At 49.7% G+C, this 18736-nt stretch overlaps 1 protein-coding gene and 1 non-coding gene across 11 annotated transcripts in view; both read left to right on the top strand.

The window, feature by feature from the left end:
- The window catches only part of Eif4g1 (eukaryotic translation initiation factor 4 gamma 1), an 18637-nt gene extending 569 nt beyond the window's left edge, over positions 1-18068 (top strand). The window contains exons 2-34 of one of the 10 annotated variants that reach the window (XM_048803998.1): positions 388-444; positions 674-767; positions 1061-1147; positions 1629-1649; positions 2231-2407; positions 2600-2699; positions 3952-4064; positions 4843-4935; positions 5135-5204; positions 5486-6319; positions 6586-6674; positions 6771-6957; positions 7046-7179; positions 7299-7457; positions 7619-7807; positions 7988-8185; positions 8530-8676; positions 8874-9110; positions 9272-9376; positions 9480-9639; positions 9850-9950; positions 10781-10883; positions 11107-11209; positions 11443-11675; positions 11820-11938; positions 12047-12219; positions 12640-12765; positions 12922-13003; positions 14169-14267; positions 14363-14497; positions 14628-14709; positions 14838-14978; positions 17434-18068. In XM_048803998.1, coding sequence (XP_048659955.1) covers positions 708-767; positions 1061-1147; positions 1629-1649; positions 2231-2407; positions 2600-2699; positions 3952-4064; positions 4843-4935; positions 5135-5204; positions 5486-6319; positions 6586-6674; positions 6771-6957; positions 7046-7179; positions 7299-7457; positions 7619-7807; positions 7988-8185; positions 8530-8676; positions 8874-9110; positions 9272-9376; positions 9480-9639; positions 9850-9950; positions 10781-10883; positions 11107-11209; positions 11443-11675; positions 11820-11938; positions 12047-12219; positions 12640-12765; positions 12922-13003; positions 14169-14267; positions 14363-14497; positions 14628-14709; positions 14838-14978; positions 17434-17618 — 4842 coding nt within the window. In that variant the 5' untranslated portion in view covers positions 388-444; positions 674-707 and the 3' untranslated portion in view covers positions 17619-18068. Of the gene's footprint in view, positions 445-673; positions 768-1060; positions 1148-1628; positions 1650-2230; positions 2408-2599; positions 2700-3951; positions 4065-4842; positions 4936-5134; positions 5205-5485; positions 6320-6585; positions 6675-6770; positions 6958-7045; positions 7180-7298; positions 7458-7618; positions 7808-7987; positions 8186-8529; positions 8677-8873; positions 9111-9271; positions 9377-9479; positions 9640-9849; positions 9951-10780; positions 10884-11106; positions 11210-11442; positions 11676-11819; positions 11939-12046; positions 12220-12639; positions 12766-12921; positions 13004-14168; positions 14268-14362; positions 14498-14627; positions 14710-14837; positions 14979-17433 lie in introns of all 10 variants that reach the window. The other 9 variants (XM_048804000.1, XM_048803999.1, XM_015499930.2 and 6 more) reach the window with 9 other exon arrangements.
- LOC125617127 lies at positions 9695-9770 on the top strand. Its single transcript, XR_007347999.1, has one exon. It is a non-coding gene; the product is annotated as a small nucleolar RNA SNORD66 (small nucleolar RNA).
- Positions 18069-18736: the final 668 nt, after the last annotated feature.

Genomic DNA, 18736 nt, shown 5'->3' on the forward strand with positions numbered 1-18736 from the left:
TGCGCAAGGAGGGCGCAGGGGAGGGAGGCGGCGGCGGCGGGCAGGGAGGAGCCCCCAGCCCCGCCCGCCCTTCCAGGCCGACCCTCACTTGCCTGAAACCGGCTTCTCTGTGGCCGCCGCCCGCCTGGCCTTTTAGGGCCTGACTCCCGCCCTTCCTGGCCTACACTCCTGGGCGGCGGCAGGCTTCGCCTCTGGCTCCGCGCGGGTGCCTCCGCGGCAGGGATACCTTGTGTGTTCCCGGGTGGTGGGGGGTGGGGACACCACGGCCGAAGCTGCCTGCTCCGTTTGTGATCCGGGAGCCTGGTGCCAGCGAGACCTGGAATTTCCGGTCTGGTTGGTCTTGGGCCCCGCGGAGCCAGGTTGATACCCCTCACCTCCCAACCCCAGGCCCTCGGATGCCCAGAACCTGTAGGCCGCACCGTGGACTTATTCTTTACCGAGGGGGTGAGTGTGGGGGCTGTTTCAGCAGGGCCCGGGTGTGGGGTTGGATGTGATGCGTGTTTGACAACATGTTGGTGGGGACACAGGCTGAATCTTTTCTGCTCCTTCACTCCCTTGGCACCTCCTGGGCTCCGTGTTGAACCCAGCCCTTGCTTCAACCCTTATCCCTCCCACTCAGTTTGCTTTATGCTTGGGTCTCTTCCCTTTTCCAAGCTCCACTCTTTCCTAACAGGTGCTGGGGGGACCCTGATGTGGCACCAAATGAAATGAACAAAGCTCCACAGCCCACAGGCCCCCCACCCACCCCATCCCCTGGACTCCCACAGGTAATTAGGGAGGAATTAGCAGGACTGGGATGGGGGTGGGGGAGACCAGGCAGTCCGACAGGAGCAGGTTTCAACCTCTGGATTTTCCCAGCCCCATCTGTGTCAGGGCAAAGTGCAGCTGCCTGCTGCCAAACTGAGACAGGGCCCATGGCTGTCTCTGGGGGCTGTCACAGGGAGGGGGTATGTAGACTGCTGAGGCTCTTGCCGCAGATCTGCTCCCCTTATTTCACCAGCTTGGGTTTCAGCCCCAACCGGGCTTCCCCTCTTGCTGAACTCTGGTCTCCCCCCTTCAGCCAGCGTTTCCCCCGGGGCAGACAGCACCGGTGGTGTTCAGTACGCCACAAGCAACACAAATGAACACGCCTTCTCAGCCCCGCCAGGTGAGGGGCTTTGGGAGGGGAGTAGGGGGCCTGGGTGGAAACTGGAAAGCTTCTGCAAATTTGGGCCTAGGATGGAAACTGGAAGCTGTGTACCTGGCCCCAACTTCCTGACAGTTGCTTTGTGTTCTTTCATCTGGCTCTGCACTTTGTGCTATTGATTTTGGTGACTGGTCCCTTGAGGAAGTATGTAGTTGGTGAGGGTGGCATTATTGGGGTCCTTATGCGTGAGATTGGGGACAGTGCTATGGGCCCTGCTGCCAACTCTTGCTTTCCTATTCCCTTTTCCTGGGAGGTTGCTATTGCTCTGTTCCCCTTTCCTATTTTTCTTTGGACTGTGTTGAGAAAAACATTCCAGCTAGTTATTGCCTTTATCTCTTCCCCAAGTTCTTCCTCACTAAGTAGGATTCTTTCCTACCTCCTTCATTTTGCCCCCATCACCTTGGGGATAATTCTCTTCTTTCCTATCCCCATGTGCTCTCAGGGAGGATTCAGGTCTCTGCAGGTAATACCCCTTTCCTAATCCTGGACTGTCTCCTGATCTCAACCCTGCCCTCTATCTAGTCAGGGGCTAGACACAGATTGGGGGTCTTTAGGGTGGGGACTTATTTGCTGTTTAGGTCTTGAGTTTGAGCTGAGTTATGCATGTAGGGGCTAAATATTGAAGAATGAGTATCTGGAAACTGGGAGACTTGCATGTTAGCAGTTAGCTGCTCAGTGCCTTAGGTGGAACAGTGCATGCTGGGGAGTGTGTTGCCTGAAAGGGCCTTACTTTAGGCATGATGCATCTGTTTGTTAGGAATCCTCTGCAGAGGGGTAGTCTGGTGGAGGTGACATGAGTATGCATGGCAGTGAGTAATTAAATATACACATGGGTACAAGGTGTTCATCTGAATTTGGAGGGTATGAGTGAGTACAAGAGGCCACTTAACCCTTAGCTGATCAAGTGGGTTTTGGAAGGATTGGTCTCCATGCTCTGAAGCCCACAGTACTTCTCTCCAGAATACAGAGACATTGTAGAGTGCTAATTTTGCTGTTCAAGTTCCTCCCCTTCCTGATGCTAACTGCTTTCTTCCCTCCTGACAGCACTTCTACCCTAGCCGGGCCCAGCCCCCAAGCAGTGCAGCCACCCGAGTGCAGAGTGCAGCCCCCGCCCGCCCTGGCCCAGCTGCCCATGTTTACCCCGCTGGATCCCAAGTAATGATGATCCCTTCCCAGATCTCCTACTCAGCCTCCCAGGGGGCCTACTACATCCCTGGACAGGTGAGGCTGGAAGTTTGGTGTCTGTAAGCCACAGACCTTGTACCCCAATCCTTATTACTCCCACCCTGACCCTCTAGTCCCATCTCTTCTCCAGGGGTGGAACTGCTTGTTTTACTTTGTCATTTTAGTCTGATATGGTGCTGGTAAGCTCCCCTCAACTCCTCTTCCCTCTTCCTCCCCATCCCCCACTAGGGGCGTTCCACATATGTTGTCCCGACACAGCAGTACCCTGTGCAGCCAGGAGCTCCAGGCTTCTATCCCGGTGCAAGCCCCACTGAGTTTGGGACTTACGGTAAGCGGGGGAAGGAGTCAGGTGAGAATGTCTTAGAAAGCATCCAAATTGATTTATTGCTTTCTAAAGCATAAGACCCTTCCTAGGCGTGGCTATTGGTCTAAATATAATAGGGCTAATAGGTGGTAGGGATTGATGCTCAATATTTAACTGGTGTTGGTGGGTGAGGGGAGATTTGATCCTCTTCCAACAGAATTGAAGTCTCCATGTCAAGAAATGTAGGGTTTGGGGGCTGGGCCTGTAGCTCAGCAGCAGAGCGCTTGCCTAGCATGTGTGAGGCACTGGGTTTGATCCTCAGCATGACATTAAAAAGAAAAAGAAAGGCATTCTGTCCATCTACAACTACAAAAAGAAATTAAAAAAAAAAAATTGGGTTTGGTTCCAGCTCCAGAACCTGTTAGTGGACTTTCCTTGTGATACTCTTTCTGTGGTCAGGGGTTGGCATATAGTATGATTTGGGGAGGTTTTTGTAGATGTGTTTTATTTATGTTCTAGGAAGGGATTAGTCTGTTTTTTATGCCAGTGGTTTCTAAAATTTTTTTCTACCAGGAAAAATTTTGAGTATGTATCTTTAATGCATGTATACTTGTGTTTGTGTATACGTATGGCTAATTTAAGTAACACTGTGTCAGTTGTTGAAAAAAAGTGGAAATTATGGATGAGATTACAGGTACATCTCATTTTGGAGACCATTGCTTTGAGGAATTAACTTGTCTTTATCCTGAACCCAGTTCATACTGTTTTTTGTGTGTTTGTTTTCTTTCCCCCTGCAAAGGGGCAGGATGCTAGAACTGGACTTAGGTTGAGTTGAACACAGAGTTAGCAAATCTCTTATTTCTCATTCCCAGCCAAAGAGCTGATTCTTTTTCAGCTTCACAGTACATGTGTGCGAATTGCTGGGGCTAGAGTGCTTACATGGAGTCCCTTGTGGAATAGAATAGAGACTTCCAGGTAGCTGGTGTGTGGTGGGGAAGGAGTGTCTGCCTACAAGGGGTGGGTGTGTGTGCGCGCAGCGCGCGTGCGCGTGTGTTTGCGTGTATGTGTCAGTATCAGGAATTCTTGTAAACGCGGTTCAGACTGGTTCCCCAGCTTTGACAGACACCTAATTCCCTGGGGGAGGAGGGCGGGACAGGGCAAGGGGCTGGCTTGGGTGATGAGAGGTTCTGGAGGTTGGAAGTCTTCAAGCAGGCATTAGTATATAGTTGGGCCTTGACGCCGCCACCATTCTTTCTTTCTGTCCCCCTCTCCCAAGCTGGCGCCTACTACCCAGCCCAAGGTGTGCAGCAGTTTCCTGCTGGCGTGGCCCCCGCCCCAGTTTTGATGAACCAGCCACCCCAGATTGCTCCAAAGAGGGAGCGTAAAACGGTGAGTAGCTGCAGGCAGGGGGCTCTGGGACAGAGAGAAAGGTCTTTAACTGATGGTATGCAGAGAGAGTGGGGGGTGTCACAGAATGTTCAGGTTCTTTGTAAGGTACTAAGGTACCTTGGTGTAGACTCAACTCATGGGAAGACTGAAGTGGGTAGCAGGGAAATTCCCATGAGACTTGGGCTCTGGTAGGGGGTTCATAAGAACTATGCTTGGTTTTGGGTTTCTGATAGCTTGTCTTGGAAATGGTTTGTTTTCTGTGGCCCCACCCCCCCACCACCCCCTAGTCCTGGAAGCTCTGGAGGCCTCCGCCTCTGCTCAGTCCTCAAGCCCTGGGCGTGGTGCCCAGAATAGGGTGCCAGGGCTGGGGAAGCCGCTGAGTCACCCTGGCTCCACCCACTGGATCTGGGCCCTGCCCCCAGAGATCAGGCCGACTAGCCACAAGTGAGCCAGCTGGGTGCTAGATGGGGGTCCTGGGCCCCAGGGTGTGCAGCCACTGACTTGGGGACTGCTGGCCAGGGCAGAGGTGAGGGAGGGAGGGGCATTGTGATGTACAGGGCTGCTCTGTGAGGTTAAGGGTCTCTTAGGGGTGGGGGCTAGGGCAGGGACTGCAAGAGCAGCTGGATGGGTTGACAGTAGAACTTATGGGGTTTCTGGCACCTACCCACCTACTGCCAAGTAGGGGGTGGGGGGTTGGCCCAGAGTCTTAGGAGTGGGGCAGGGTGGAGAGGTGGGCTCCTCCTGCTTCCCGGTCATTCCATAGCTTTCTCTTCCCCAGATTCGAATTCGAGATCCAAACCAAGGAGGGAAGGATATCACTGAGGAGATCATGTCAGGGGCCCGCACTGCCTCCACACCCACCCCTCCCCAGGTACTGCCTCCTTTTTTGAGTGATAGCTTGACTGGAATGACTTTTCTATCTTGAGCTCCTAAGTACCTTGTGTATTTCCTGAAGGGTTTTGTTTCCCTGCTTTCCTGAATTTCTAGGCAGCGTTAAAGTAGAAATGGCCTAGTAAAGAAGGGTTGTGGGATTGTTCAGTGCAAACTTGGTAACCCTTTGTGTCCTGCAGACGGCGGGAGGTGGTCAGGAGCCTCAAGCTAATGGGGAGACGCCCCAGGTTGCTGTCATTGTCCGGCCAGGTAAGAAAGCCAGTGGGAAGGAGCTTTTATGGGAAATAGTGTGTGGCAATTGGAAATTCCAGGAAGGTGGATTGACTTGAACTGGGTACTACAGAAGAATGAGGTTTTGGGTAGTAGATTGAAGGGTGGGTGGTATTTTAGATGAGAAGGGGAAATAATTTCAATGTGAAGTTTGAAGGGTGGGATGGAAATGTTCAATTAGGAGTGTTCTGGGTAGGAGGAGAAGTAATAACAGTGAAGGACTTGGCTTCAGATACTCATTCTTCCTTCCTGTGGTGCAGATGACCGGTCGCAGGGAGCAATCACTGGGGGCCGGTCAGGTCTGCCTGGCCCAGAGCACAGCCCTTCAGAATCCCAGCCTTCATCACCTTCTCCAACCCCATCACCCCCCCCAATCTTGGAACCGGGGTCTGAGCCTAATCTCGGAGTCCTTTCTATTTCTGGGGACACTATGACAACGGGGATGATACAAATGTCTGTAGAAGAATCTACCCCTATCTCCTGTGAAACTGGGGAGCCATACTGCCTCTCTCCAGAACCCACTCCTCTTGCTGAACCTATACTGGAAGTAGAAGTGACACTTAGCAAACCAGTTCCAGAATCTGAGTTCGCTTCCAGTCCTCACCAGGTTCCCACTCCCCTGGCATCTCACAAGTTGGAAATTCATGAGCCTAATGGCATGGTCCCATCTGAGGATCTGGAACCAGAGGTGGAATCAAGTCCCGAGCTTGTTCCTCCCCCTCTTCCGGCTTGCCCTTCCGAATCTCCTGTGCTTGTTGCTCCAACTGCCCAACCTGAGGAACTGCTCAATGGAGCTCCCTCACCACCAGCTGTGGACTTAAGCCCAGTTAGTGAACCAGAAGAGCAGGCCAAGGAGGTTACCGTATCAGTGGCTTCCCCCACCATCCTCTGTGCTGCTCCAGCTTCTCCAGCTTCGGCTCCTCCAGCTATTTCCTCTGCTCAGGAGGAGGGAATGGAGGAAGAAGAAGAGGAAGAAGAAGAAGAAGTAGGAGAAGCTGAGAATGAGAAGGGAGGAGAGGAACTCCTCCCTCCAGAGAGTGCCCCTGTCCCAGCCCACTTGTCCCAGAATTTGGAGGCGCCAGCAGCCACTCAAGGTAAGGTGTTGGCTGGGTGGTGGAGGTGGGGCAAGCTGCAGGGTGGAGCTCTTCTCTTCATTGATGACCTCCCATTTGGGCAGCTTCTCTGAGTTATGGAAGCCCTGTGACTGAACCAACCTAAAAGCTAGAATAAGAACTTTTAAAACTTGTGAGCCTTAGAGTGGGTGGGTTGGGAAGAGAAAGGATTGTACTGTGATTACTTTGTATTTTTTCCATGGGTTTGGGGTACTCTTTAAGTTATTCCCACTTCTTTTTTTTTAAAGTGGCAGTATCCGTGCCAAAGAGGAGACGGAAAATTAAGGAGCTCAATAAGAAGGAGGCTGTGGGAGACCTTCTGGATGCCTTCAAAGAGGTAAGGAAAGCAGCTAATAGGGGAAGGGAGAGGATAGAGTTTGGGTATGAAACAGTGGTTATTTTGCAACCCAAACTGGGTGTTGTATGGTTACAGGTAAACCCAGCAGTACCAGAGGTGGAGAATCAGCCTCCCGTAGGCAATAATCCAGGTCCAGAGTCTGAGGGTAGCAGTGTGCCCCCACGACCTGAGGAAACAGATGAGACTTGGGACTCAAAAGAGGACAAAATCCACAATGCTGAGAACATCCAACCTGGGGAACAGAAATATGAATACAGATCAGGTATGCTGAAGGAAGTGTTGAGAATGACTGATTGTTCGTGTCAGGGCCATAGGAGACAGAAATATGACTGATGCATCTTCTGTTGCAGATCAGTGGAAGCCTCTGAATCTTGAGGAGAAAAAGCGCTATGACCGTGAGTTCCTGCTTGGCTTTCAATTCATCTTTGCCAGTATGCAGAAGCCGGAGGGATTGCCCCATATTACTGATGTGGTGCTTGACAAGGTTGGTGGTTTGATGGGGAGGAGGGTAAGTTTGAGATGAACTGAAGAGGAGCCTGAGGCTCAGAAAGAATAGTCATTAATCTCCGGCTGCTTTTGAGACCTTCTTTGTCTTCTTCGCAGGCCAATAAAACACCACTGCGGTCGCTGGATCCCTCTAGGCTACCTGGCATAAATTGTGGTCCAGACTTCACTCCATCCTTTGCCAACTTTGGCCGACCAGCCCTTAGCAATCGTGGGCCCCCAAGGGGTGGGCCAGGTGGGGAGCTGCCCCGAGGGCCGGTGAGTGGGGCTATCTAAAGAGGCAGATGGGCAAGGTGTCAGGGTCTCAGGTGTGTTTTGTTGCGGGATGGGGAGAAGTCTGCCCTGGAGATGTGTGGTATCGGGGTCATGTGTTGTGCTTCTGAACTTTGTATCTTCACTTGTCCTAATCCCTTGCTTAGCAGGCTGGTCTGGGGCCCAGGCGTTCTCAGCAGGGTCCCCGAAAGGAACCACGCAAAATCATTGCCACCGTGTTGATGACTGAAGATATAAAACTGAACAAAGCAGAGAAGGCCTGGAAACCCAGCAGCAAGCGGACAGCGGCTGATAAGGATCGCGGTGAAGAAGATGCTGATGGCAGCAAAACCCAGGTACTGGCAAGTCCTGCTGTGGGTCTCTATTCCTGCTCTCAGAGATCTGAGCCCACTTTGTTCTCATACTGACCACTAGTACCTAACTCTGTCCCCCCCATCCTCTCATGTCCTTCCCAGCAGCCTTTGTCTCAAAACTTCACTGGATTCTGTGACTTCTCTGTCCCCTCTTCCCTACAGGACCTGTTCCGCAGGGTACGCTCCATCCTGAATAAGCTGACACCCCAGATGTTCCAACAGCTTATGAAGCAGGTGACACAGCTGGCCATTGACACGGAGGAACGCCTCAAAGGGGTCATTGACCTTATCTTTGAGAAGGCCATTTCAGAGCCCAACTTCTCTGTGGCCTATGCCAACATGTGCCGTTGCCTCATGGCGGTTAGTTTCCACTGTTTTCTAAATCTCATCATCTTCTAACTTCTTATCAAGGCTTCTAGAGTCTAGCTTCTGGGTTCCCCTCTTGTTTGTGCTGTTGATGGCAGCCAGGAAGGGGCAGAGTCAGGGTCAGAGGTCTTAGGTGGTTAAAGACTCTTGGTCTTGGGGCTGGGGTTTTGTCTAAGTGGTACATTGCTTGCGGGTTTGATCCTCAGCACTACGTAAAAATAAATAAAATAAAGGTATTGTATCCAATTACAATCAAAAAAATATATTAAGAAGAAGACGACTCTTGACCTTCCTTGCCCTGGACAGGTCTGAGTGTGACATTCTCTTTGACATAACAGCTGAAAGTGCCCACTACAGAAAAGCCAACGGTAACTGTGAACTTCCGAAAACTGCTGTTAAATCGATGTCAGAAAGAATTTGAGAAAGACAAAGATGATGACGAAGTGTTTGAAAAAAAACAAAAAGAGATGGATGAAGCTGCTACGGTGAGAAAACCTACTTTTAAATTAATTACTACCCTCCAGGTACTAGTAGGTTGTAGAATTTGGGTGGGGATAAGGGGGGGGGGTTAATGACATCCTTGGTAGGTGGATCTCTGCCTCTATTGGATATGCATATTAGTAGAGAAGAGTTTTAGCCAATTGGTATCTTTTTGAAATGGATTCCTGTGTGTGACTGGCAGGCAGAGGAACGGGGACGCCTGAAGGAAGAGTTGGAAGAGGCTCGGGACATAGCCCGGCGGCGCTCTTTAGGGAATATAAAGTTTATTGGGGAGTTGTTCAAGCTGAAGATGTTAACAGAGGCTATAATGCATGATTGTGTGGTCAAACTACTCAAGAACCATGATGAAGAGTCCCTGGAATGCCTCTGTCGTTTGCTTACCACCATTGGCAAAGACCTGGACTTTGCAAAAGCCAAGGTAGGGGCACTTCAGTGTGAAAGTGGAAGGCTGAAGCATGTGCGGCCCAGTCCACTGATGACATTCTTGTTAGTCTGGTGGGTCTGTGCTGCTGAGCCACAGCATTGGAAGGGGAGGTATTTATTACAAGTTCCTGACCTGATCTCCTTGCTTCTTCCTAGCCCCGAATGGATCAATATTTCAACCAGATGGAAAAAATCATTAAAGAAAAGAAGACATCATCTCGCATCCGCTTCATGCTACAGGATGTGCTAGATCTGCGACAGGTATGAGCATTCCCTCCTTGCTGCCACCAGTCTGCTACTCCCAGTTCTTAATACTACCATCTGGCCCTTCCTAATAAAATTACAACTGGCTTCCTCTTCACAGAGTAACTGGGTGCCTCGCCGAGGGGATCAGGGTCCTAAGACAATTGACCAGATCCATAAGGAGGCTGAGATGGAAGAGCATCGGGAACACATCAAAGTGCAGCAGCTCATGGCCAAGGGCAGCGACAAGCGTCGGGGTGGCCCTCCAGGCCCACCCATTAGTGAGTTGGAGGCTAGGACGAAGGAGTGGGCAGGAAGGGACTGAGGGGTTATTCTTTCCGCTGATGACTTCTTGTTAGTGCCACGTGTCTGGGCCACTGAGACCCCATGATGGAACTGAGGATCTGAGGAAGGGAGACTTAAGGTGGCCCAAGGGGAAGGGGCTACTAGGATTTATTCATTATTCCAGTATGTCCCCCTTTTTGTCCCAGGCCGTGGCCTTCCACTTGTGGATGATGGTGGCTGGAACACAGTTCCTATCAGCAAAGGCAGCCGCCCCATTGACACTTCACGACTCACCAAGATCACAAAGGTATGGGTATGTGCTCGTGGGGTGGAGGGTAAAGAGGGATCAGGCAAGCATCAAGCTCAGGTTTGGATCTTTGTATGATGGGAGAGGTAGCTGCTGAGTTTTTAGACTCTGTTTAGATTGTTAAAGACAGAACCACTAACTCCTAGGGATTTATTCACATTGGTCTGGGTAAACTGTTAACACATGCCAAATCTGGTCCATTACCTGCTTCTGTATATCCCATGAGACAAGAATAGTTTTTATGTTTTTAAATTGTTGAGAAAAATTAAAAAAATAAGTAATATTTCATGACAGGAATTACATAAAATTTTAATTTCAGTGTCTATAGTTTAATTGTGCTGGGAATGGTGGTGCACTCCTGTAATCCCAACTGCTTGGGAGGTTGAGGCAGGAGGATCTCAAGATCAAGGCCAACCTCTGCAGTTTAGCAAGACCCCATCTTAAAAGAAAAAAAAAATGAAAAAAAGGGCTGGAGATGTAGCTCAGGTAGAGTGTCCCTGGGTTCAATCTCCATTTCCTGATGCATGTATAATGTGTATATATACACACACACACACGTTTTGCTGGAATATAGCCGCATTCATTCCTTTTAAATGTCATCCAGGACTGCTTTCATGCTATAGTGGCAGAATTGAGTAGTTGCAATAGAGACTCTGACTTACAAAGCCCCAAATAATATAAGTAAATTTTTTGCTTTCTGGCCTTTTACAGAAAGTTTGCCTGACCCCTGATCTGGGGTATTCACTACTGGTGTGGCTGTGTGTGGTGGTACTGGCCAAGAACTTTGGTCAGGTCAGACCCAAGATTCTCTACTCCCTTTTCTTCTGCAGCCTGGCTCCATTGATTCCAACAACCAGCTCTTTGCACCTGGAGGGCGACTGAGCTGGGGCAAGGGCAGCAGTGGGGGCTCAGGAGCCAAGCCCTCAGATGCAGGTATGGAAGGCCACTATAAGGAGCTGAGTGGTTATTAATCTAAGCTCTCTTAATGGCAAAGCCTTACCTATACCTATATGAGTGGTTAGGTATGCAGGAGGCATATAGGTGGTGCTAGATGTTTAATTGCTTTCTCAGCCTGGACTTGAGTGTTCTAAACTGGCAAGTTGGAGAAAAAATGCAAGAAAGTGGAGATTTTAATCCAGGTTTTCTGCCTCCCCAGCTTCAGAAGTTGCTCGCCCAGCTACTAGTACATTGAATCGCTTCTCAGCCCTTCAACAAGCAGTACCCACAGAGAGCACAGATAACAGACGTGTGGTGCAGAGGTGAGATTTTCTAGAGGTCTTTGTTCTTGACATTGAGAATACTATGAGTGGGTTTTTCTTGTTTTCCCCAACCTGGGAGTTTCTCACCTGTAATGCTCCAAGCCCTTGGTTAAGTTTAAGGCACATTCCTGATGCCATCAAAGAGGCCCAGCAGTTGCTCAGCATGTTGGGTAATTACATGAGTGAGTTCCTGGCAGTATAGGTAAGAGACAATGTGCCTATCTTTCTTCTAGGAGTAGCTTGAGCCGGGAACGAGGTGAGAAAACTGGGGACCGGGGAGACAGACTAGAGCGGAGTGAACGAGGAGGTGAACGTGGGGACCGACTTGATCGAGCACGGACACCTGCCACTAAGAGAAGTTTCAGCAAAGAAGTGGAGGAGCGGAGTAGAGAGCGGCCCTCCCAGCCTGAGGGACTACGCAAGGCAGCTAGCCTCACAGAGGATCGGGACCGTGGGCGAGATGCTGGTGAGGGGCTGGGAGAATGGAGAAGAAAGGGTGTTGGCTAGTGTGGGACTAGTTGGTCCCTATCTCTCAGGAAGTCCAGGCCCTGTTTGCTAAGAAGACTAGAACTAAAGAATCTGGGATCTGTGTTCTCCCCCCACCCTTCAGTGAAGCGGGAAGCCACCCTACCCCCGGTGAGCCCCCCGAAGGCCTCACTTTCTGAGGAGGAGCTGGAAAAGAAATCTAAGGCCATCATCGAGGAATATCTCCATCTCAATGACATGAAGGTCAGCAGTGGGGGGTGGGCTTGAGCTATTGCCAAGTGGGTAGGGTGGGAGCATATGGGGGTGCAGGGTTTGGACCAGGCTTGACTGCTTTCTCCCTGTGCCCTTTAGGAGGCAGTGCAGTGTGTGCAGGAGCTGGCCTCACCCTCTCTGCTGTTTATCTTTGTGCGGCATGGCATTGAGTCTACGCTGGAGCGCAGCACCATTGCTCGTGAGCATATGGGGCGGCTGCTGCACCAGCTGCTCTGCGCTGGGCACCTTTCTACTGCCCAGTACTACCAAGGGTATGACCAACTTCTGTGGGCCTCCCATATTTCATGTACACATAAATTCTTTTCCCTTTGTTGGGACCCCTGGAACTTTGTGTTTAAGGGTATAGGCCCATTTGGGCATGGTGGTACATGCCAATAATCCCAGCTCCTCTGGAGTTTGAGGTGGGAGATGCAAGTTCAAGGCCAGTCTGGGCAACATAGTAAGACCCTGTCTCAAAACAATGTAGGTTCAACTATCTTGGTCAACATTGCTTTGAGGTTGGTGAGGCATCCAAGGACAAGAAGGTGACCTTAGCTTGAGATAAACTCTTAGAAAATGTTCCTGGAGGGTACCATAAGTTGATACTTATGTCATGCCATGTTAACCCAGAAGCAGAGTGGGGGTCTGGGCTATCTTATCCAGGATAGCCTGACTTTGAATTCCCTTTGCAGGCTGTATGAAATCCTGGAATTGGCTGAGGACATGGAAATTGACATCCCCCATGTGTGGCTTTACCTGGCAGAATTGGTGACACCCATTCTGCAGGACGGAGGGATACCTATGGGAGAGCTGTTCAGGTAAGTTCCCCCCTTGGAATTCAGGGAAGGTAGAGACTGTAGGAAAGACGGAAGGGAGGGAGCTGTGATAGATTGGATGGCTATATTTGGAGAGGGATGGAGTGGTGGTGAGAAGGCCATAGAAGCTGTCATCACTGGGGTTTTCTCTTTTTATAGGGAGATTACAAAGCCTCTGAGACCTTTAGGCAAAGCTACTTCTCTGTTGATAGAGATCCTGGGCCTTCTATGCAAAAGCATGGTGAGTGGGCCTCTTACTGGGTGGTATGGATGATTTCTGTATGGTTTTTGCTACTCCCTGTGGCTGTGAATCCACATGGTCCTTTCTTGGGCTAGAGTTTTGGTGATGGCAGGACCATGTTGGTATCTGAGAGAGGAAATGTTGAGGTGGGCATTCTCCTTCATATAGTTTCTATCATGAGTTCTGGAGAAGGCCAAAGAAAATAGCAGTGTAAGATTCTACACTGTTGTTGATTCATTCATTCATTCAACAAGCATTCCTTTGAATATTTACAACCTAGTGAACACTGCGGATACAGCAATGAGTGAAATGCAGTTAGAAACACTAGTTGGTAGAGAAAAGGTAAGAAATGACAGCTTATTAAAAGCCACAGTGTATGGTGGAGAGTGAAACAGTAGTTGAAAAAGGAGTATCTTAAGTATTGTGAGGTTGCTAAGTATTTGCCAGTGTTCACGACAGAAGGTTTTCTTTGAAAGGCGCTGAAGCTGCTTTTGAAAGTTAATTGGTGACTGACGAATATAAAGGCGAAAAGATGGAGAAAGGCAAGTTGTTACTTAGTGGCAGTGAGAAGCTGGGATACGCAATTGCAGAGGAGTTCAGCTACCTGGAAACTGGAGGAGTGAGACTAAATTGAAAAGGACTCAGATTGTTCATTTTGTGAGGATTTCTAGCATTTTCTGAATTTAGGAAACAAGTAGGCATACTTGTGTTACAAGTTATCTTTCTGTAAGCACACATTTGTTACTTGGGATAATGACAAGCTGTATCAAAAAAAAGAAATGTAGGTAAGAATGGAAGACACTAGAGTGAGGCATTTGGATTTTTAAGATTCAGTAACTTGAGAATCCTGCAAAAGCTGGTTGATGTTTTTTCCTAGGGGCTTAAATCATTTCCCCCACCCTAGCATCATAACACTGTAATGATGCATGAGGTTGGGTTTTTTTTTTTTTTTTTTTTTAATGTAACTTGCATATTTGACTGACAGCTGTGCTCTGCACTAGACTGAAGGCATGGAAGGGCTCTGCCTAAGTGTTACCTTTGTGGCATCCTTAGCTCCTAGTAGATACCTAGTGGGCTTTCAGTGAATATTTGTTGGATGTCTGTTTTGGAGCTGTTGGATCTTTGGAGAGATACAAGGATGCTTAGTTGTTCTTATGTTTTCCAGGGTCCCAAAAAGATAGGGATGCTTTGGCGAGAGGCTGGACTCAGCTGGAAAGAATTTCTACCCGAAGGCCAGGACGTTGGTGCATTTGTCGCTGAACAGGTTTGGGGCTGTTAAAACATTAATTTTAGCATTTGAATCTAGCTAGTCATCTTCTTCCCTCATCTGACCTCTTGACTGGCCATATTTGGTTGCAGAAGGTGGAGTATACCCTAGGAGAGGAGTCAGAAAGCCCTGGCCAGAGGGCACTCCCCTTCGAGGAGCTGAGCAGGCAGCTGGAGAAGCTGCTGAAGGAGGGTAGCAGTAACCAGCGGGTGTTCGACTGGATAGACGTATGTTTCTCCGGGATATTGGGGGAGGGATAGAAGAAAGGCATTTCTTGTGGTGAGGTGGAGGATGGCAAGCATGGAGACTGAGGGGCAACAAGTCAGAACTTATGGGCCATTTGTTTTTCCTGCACAGGCCAACCTGAGTGAGCAACAGATAGCATCCAACACATTAGTTCGAGCCCTTATGAAAACTGTCTGCTATTCTTCAATTATCTGTAAGAGATGGCAGGGAAAAGGGTGGGCCTCGAGGACAAAAGGGAGGGAAAAGGATTTCAGTCTGGCCTCCTGGGGCTGAACCACTCTAAGGCTGCATTGTTCCACTTATCCTTCTTCTTCCCTATAGTTGAGACTCCTCTCCGAGTGGATGTTGCAGTGCTGAAAGCACGAGCAAGACTGCTACAGAAATACCTATGTGATGAGCAGAAGGAGCTGCAAGCGCTCTATGCCCTCCAAGCCCTTGTAGTGACCTTAGAGCAGCCCGCCAGTAAGAGCCAGGCTGCAGGGACAGAGGTGGGGTGGAGGGATTGCCACATAGCAGGGGGTGGTTGTGGAAGGGACTCAAACCAAGAAAGGTGGGTAATTAAGTGGAGAGCAAAATGCCCTGATGGTTTCATTACTTTCCCCTGCATAGTTTTTCCTTGCCTACAAATTGGGTTTAGTCTCAGCCTTGAAAGTTAATTGATTACTTGCTTTATGCCTAGCTATCTGTTAGATGCCAATAGTGCAGAGATGATAAATGATAGCATCTTTTGTCCCACTCTGCCTGACACAAGTCTGAAATGCTTTGCTTAACCTTGCCTCCTTTTCATCATCACAACTGTTATTTAGGGTAGATGGTATTATCCCCATTTTCCACATAAGGAGACTGAAGCTTAGGTTAACAAGTCTGAGATTGTGCATTCTGCCAATAGATATGTGTCAGGGCATTGGGGTAATCATAGGAAGTTTAGCATAGTTCCCGTGGTGGTGTGGAGTCAGTAACAAGTATAAGTTATTGAAAGAGGGGTCTGAGGGATGGCAAGTGGGAATTAGCTAAGAGACAGATGGAGGGAGGACCCTTGTAATCAAAGGCACTGTGTATATAGATTCTCAAGTAGAAGGAATGTGACATGAGACAGAGGAGCTGCTGAAGGGAAGGCCAGTACAGGAGAGCACAGTGACCAATTGGTATGAGGCAGGAGGGGCTGGAGAGATGGACAGGGACGGGTCCTGCAGGGCTGTGTGAATGGCAAGGTCTTTGGGATTTTACCTAAGGGCCAGGTAAGGCCCAAAGGGCCTGAAGCAAGGGAGAAAAAATTTTTATTTTTTATATCATTGGCTATACTGGGAAATAATGGTTTGGAGTGGGAAGAGAGTGTAGGAGGTTGACATTCATGGTTCCATCTTCCTGGTGATAGTGGATAGTGGGGGAAAGGGTGAGCAGATTCAAGAGATACTTAGGAAATGGAGTTGACAGCTTTTAGTCACAGGCCTGGGGTGGGGGACATAACTGATTGGAAGTCAAAAGTGGTTCTCATAGTAGTTTGAGTAGGGCAGGTGATAATGTGATGCCATCTGCCACTGGAGTGAGAAACATTGGGTCAAGTTGAGTTCATGGTGTTCTGGGTCAGGGGTGAGAAACATTGGGTCAAGTTGAGTTCATGGTATTCCGGGGTCAGGGCTCAGAGATGGTAGGTAGGTAGATGGGAATTTGGATCCATCTGGGAGAATGTAGCCAGGTTAGGAAGCACATCTGTGAGGTGCTAGCATAGGGTAATAAGTACCTGTGTAAGTCACAAGAAGATGTAGGATTGCCCAATGGGATTGGGATGAAATACTGGGGATGACAACGGGCCGGGACTAAAGGAGGGCAATGACCTTTGGACAAAGAGAATTTTGGATAGGGAAGTAGAAGACAATGCTACCATGTTTCAGAGAATTCAGTAAGAGCAGACTTGAAAGAATTTCTGAAAAAACATTGTCACCCTGGCAAAAACAGTATTTGGTGGCACAGGAAGCAGGCTCTGGATTGGAAAGGACTGAAATACTGACTGAGATGGGAAAGGAGACAGCAAGTATAGATAGAATCTTACATTGAGCTATGAATTAGTGGTTCTAAGGGGGGCCCTTTGTGTACCTGGGAGAAACTTGGGCTTCTGAATATAGAGGGCAGAGTGAATAGTTTTGATTAAATGGGATCCTCTGGGAGGGAGTGTGCATGGAATTTGAAGCACAGGGGTGGGAGGAGTTTGTGTCCACAAGAAGTTTGTGGATTTCTTAGGAGTTTCTCAAGTCTAGACTTGAGATCCTGTACTTCACTTACTCTGTCCTCCTGTTTTTTAGGAGTGTCCTTTGGTTTGGAAAGATAGGCAGTGTCATGTGGAAAGTGCTTAAGGAAGCCCTGAAGTGGCCAGTGCTGGAGAATGGGTTAAAGCATTGTGGGGGTACTTGAATCAGAGATTTACTAGGAAAGTGACAAAGAGAAAGGGTCTTCTGGCAAAGGAGATAGCACTCCTCAAAAGTGTAAAGGTTGGAGAGGGTTCAGGAGATGTATGGGAAGGAAGAGGAAATGGGGATTGAAGGTCAAGATCTTTGGGGGGGACTGGTGGATGTTCCAGGTTATACCCTTAACCTTAGTGATAGACTTGTGAGTCCCTAAATCCAGGAGTACCAATTCTGCATGTAGTTTTCCACATTAAATATATCACAAGTAGAGACCTTTGAAGCTGCCAAGGTGAGGCTGGGCAAGTTTGTAAAGCTTTTTTCGATGGCTGACTCATTTCTGCGCATCGGTCTCTTAGATCATGAGATTAGCATCCTGTCAGGCCTAGTCACTCTGGAATGCTCAAGACACAAATGTCAGGGTGGTAGGTCAGGGCCTTGTTTAACATAGAAATCCCTAGGGACAGGGTAGCATGGCTGTGGCCAGTCACTTCTAACTGCTGCTTGATGGCTTGCAGACCTGCTTCGGATGTTCTTTGATGCCCTGTATGATGAGGATGTGGTGAAGGAGGACGCCTTCTACAGCTGGGAGAGCAGCAAGGATCCCGCTGAGCAGCAGGGCAAGGGAGTGGCCCTTAAATCTGTCACAGCTTTCTTCAATTGGCTTCGTGAGGCCGAGGAGGAGGAGTCCGACCACAACTGAGGGCGGGTGGGGCTGGGGACTTGGAGCCCCATGGACACGCGGATGGCCCGGCCAGCCGCCTGGACTGCAGGGGGGCTGCAGCAGCAGCGGCGGCGGTGGTGGCAGTGGGTGCCTGTAGTGCGATGTGTCTGAGCTAATAAAGTGGCTGAAGAGGCAGGATGGCTTGGGGCTGCCTGGGGCCCCCCTCCAGGATGCTGCCAGGTGTCCCTTTCCCCCTGGGGCACAGAGATATATTATATATAAAGTCTTGAAATTTGGTGTGTCTTGGGGGGAGGAGGGCACCACCGCCTGCCCCTGGGGTCCTTTTTTATTTTCTGAAAATCACTCTTGGGACTGCCGTCCTCGCTGCTGGGGGCATATGCCCCAGCCCCTGCACCACCCCTGCTGCTGCCTGGGCAGGGGGAAGGGGGGGGCACGGTGCCTGTAATTATTAAACATGAATTCAATTAAGTTCACTGCCTCTGCTTTATGGCCTGCTCCCTTTGGAGAAGGGGTATGGATAGGTGGGCATCTTTCTTTCCAGAGCTGGCACTGGAGCATTGTTCCTATAACCTGGCACCTCTCCTGACCCATGATTTTGGGCATCTGAGAAGCCACTGCCTTCCGGAGGGTTTAGGATCTTGGTGTGGATGTGAGGAGTTCACTCTTGGTTATGAGAGGAGAGGGACGTCTGGTACCTGTGGAGTACTTATTAGAAGATAGTTGCCGGACTATTGCTCTTACCTGAATGTGGTCCATTCCCCTGTGTGCCAAGAAGTCTCTGGGTTTCGTCAGATGGCAGAGAAGCCCTTCTGACTTAAGGATGTCCTCTTTTACTGAGGGGACTGGGTGCAGCAAGATTTTCTGCCCTCGAGTACTGTGGCAGCACTGCCCAGAGAGCACCTCCCCTGCCTTCAAGGTGGCTTGGCAGAGGCTGGCGAATACAGGACCAGCGGTTTCCGAACTCGGCCCTAAGCTCCCTCAGCGCGGCTGTGACGTCAGCCTTGTCCCGCCCGCTCTAGGTGGAGACGCGGGCGGTCACGCCCCTATGTTTACGTCACCGGCCCGGTTCCCTCTCCCGGGAGCGGCGACGGACGCGCGGCTCCCACCCCCTCCCCTCACGGGCTGTCCCCTCCCTG

Source organism: Marmota marmota, unplaced genomic scaffold (assembly GCF_001458135.2).
Source record: "Marmota marmota marmota unplaced genomic scaffold, marMar, whole genome shotgun sequence".
Lineage (NCBI taxonomy): Eukaryota > Metazoa > Chordata > Mammalia > Rodentia > Sciuridae > Marmota > Marmota marmota.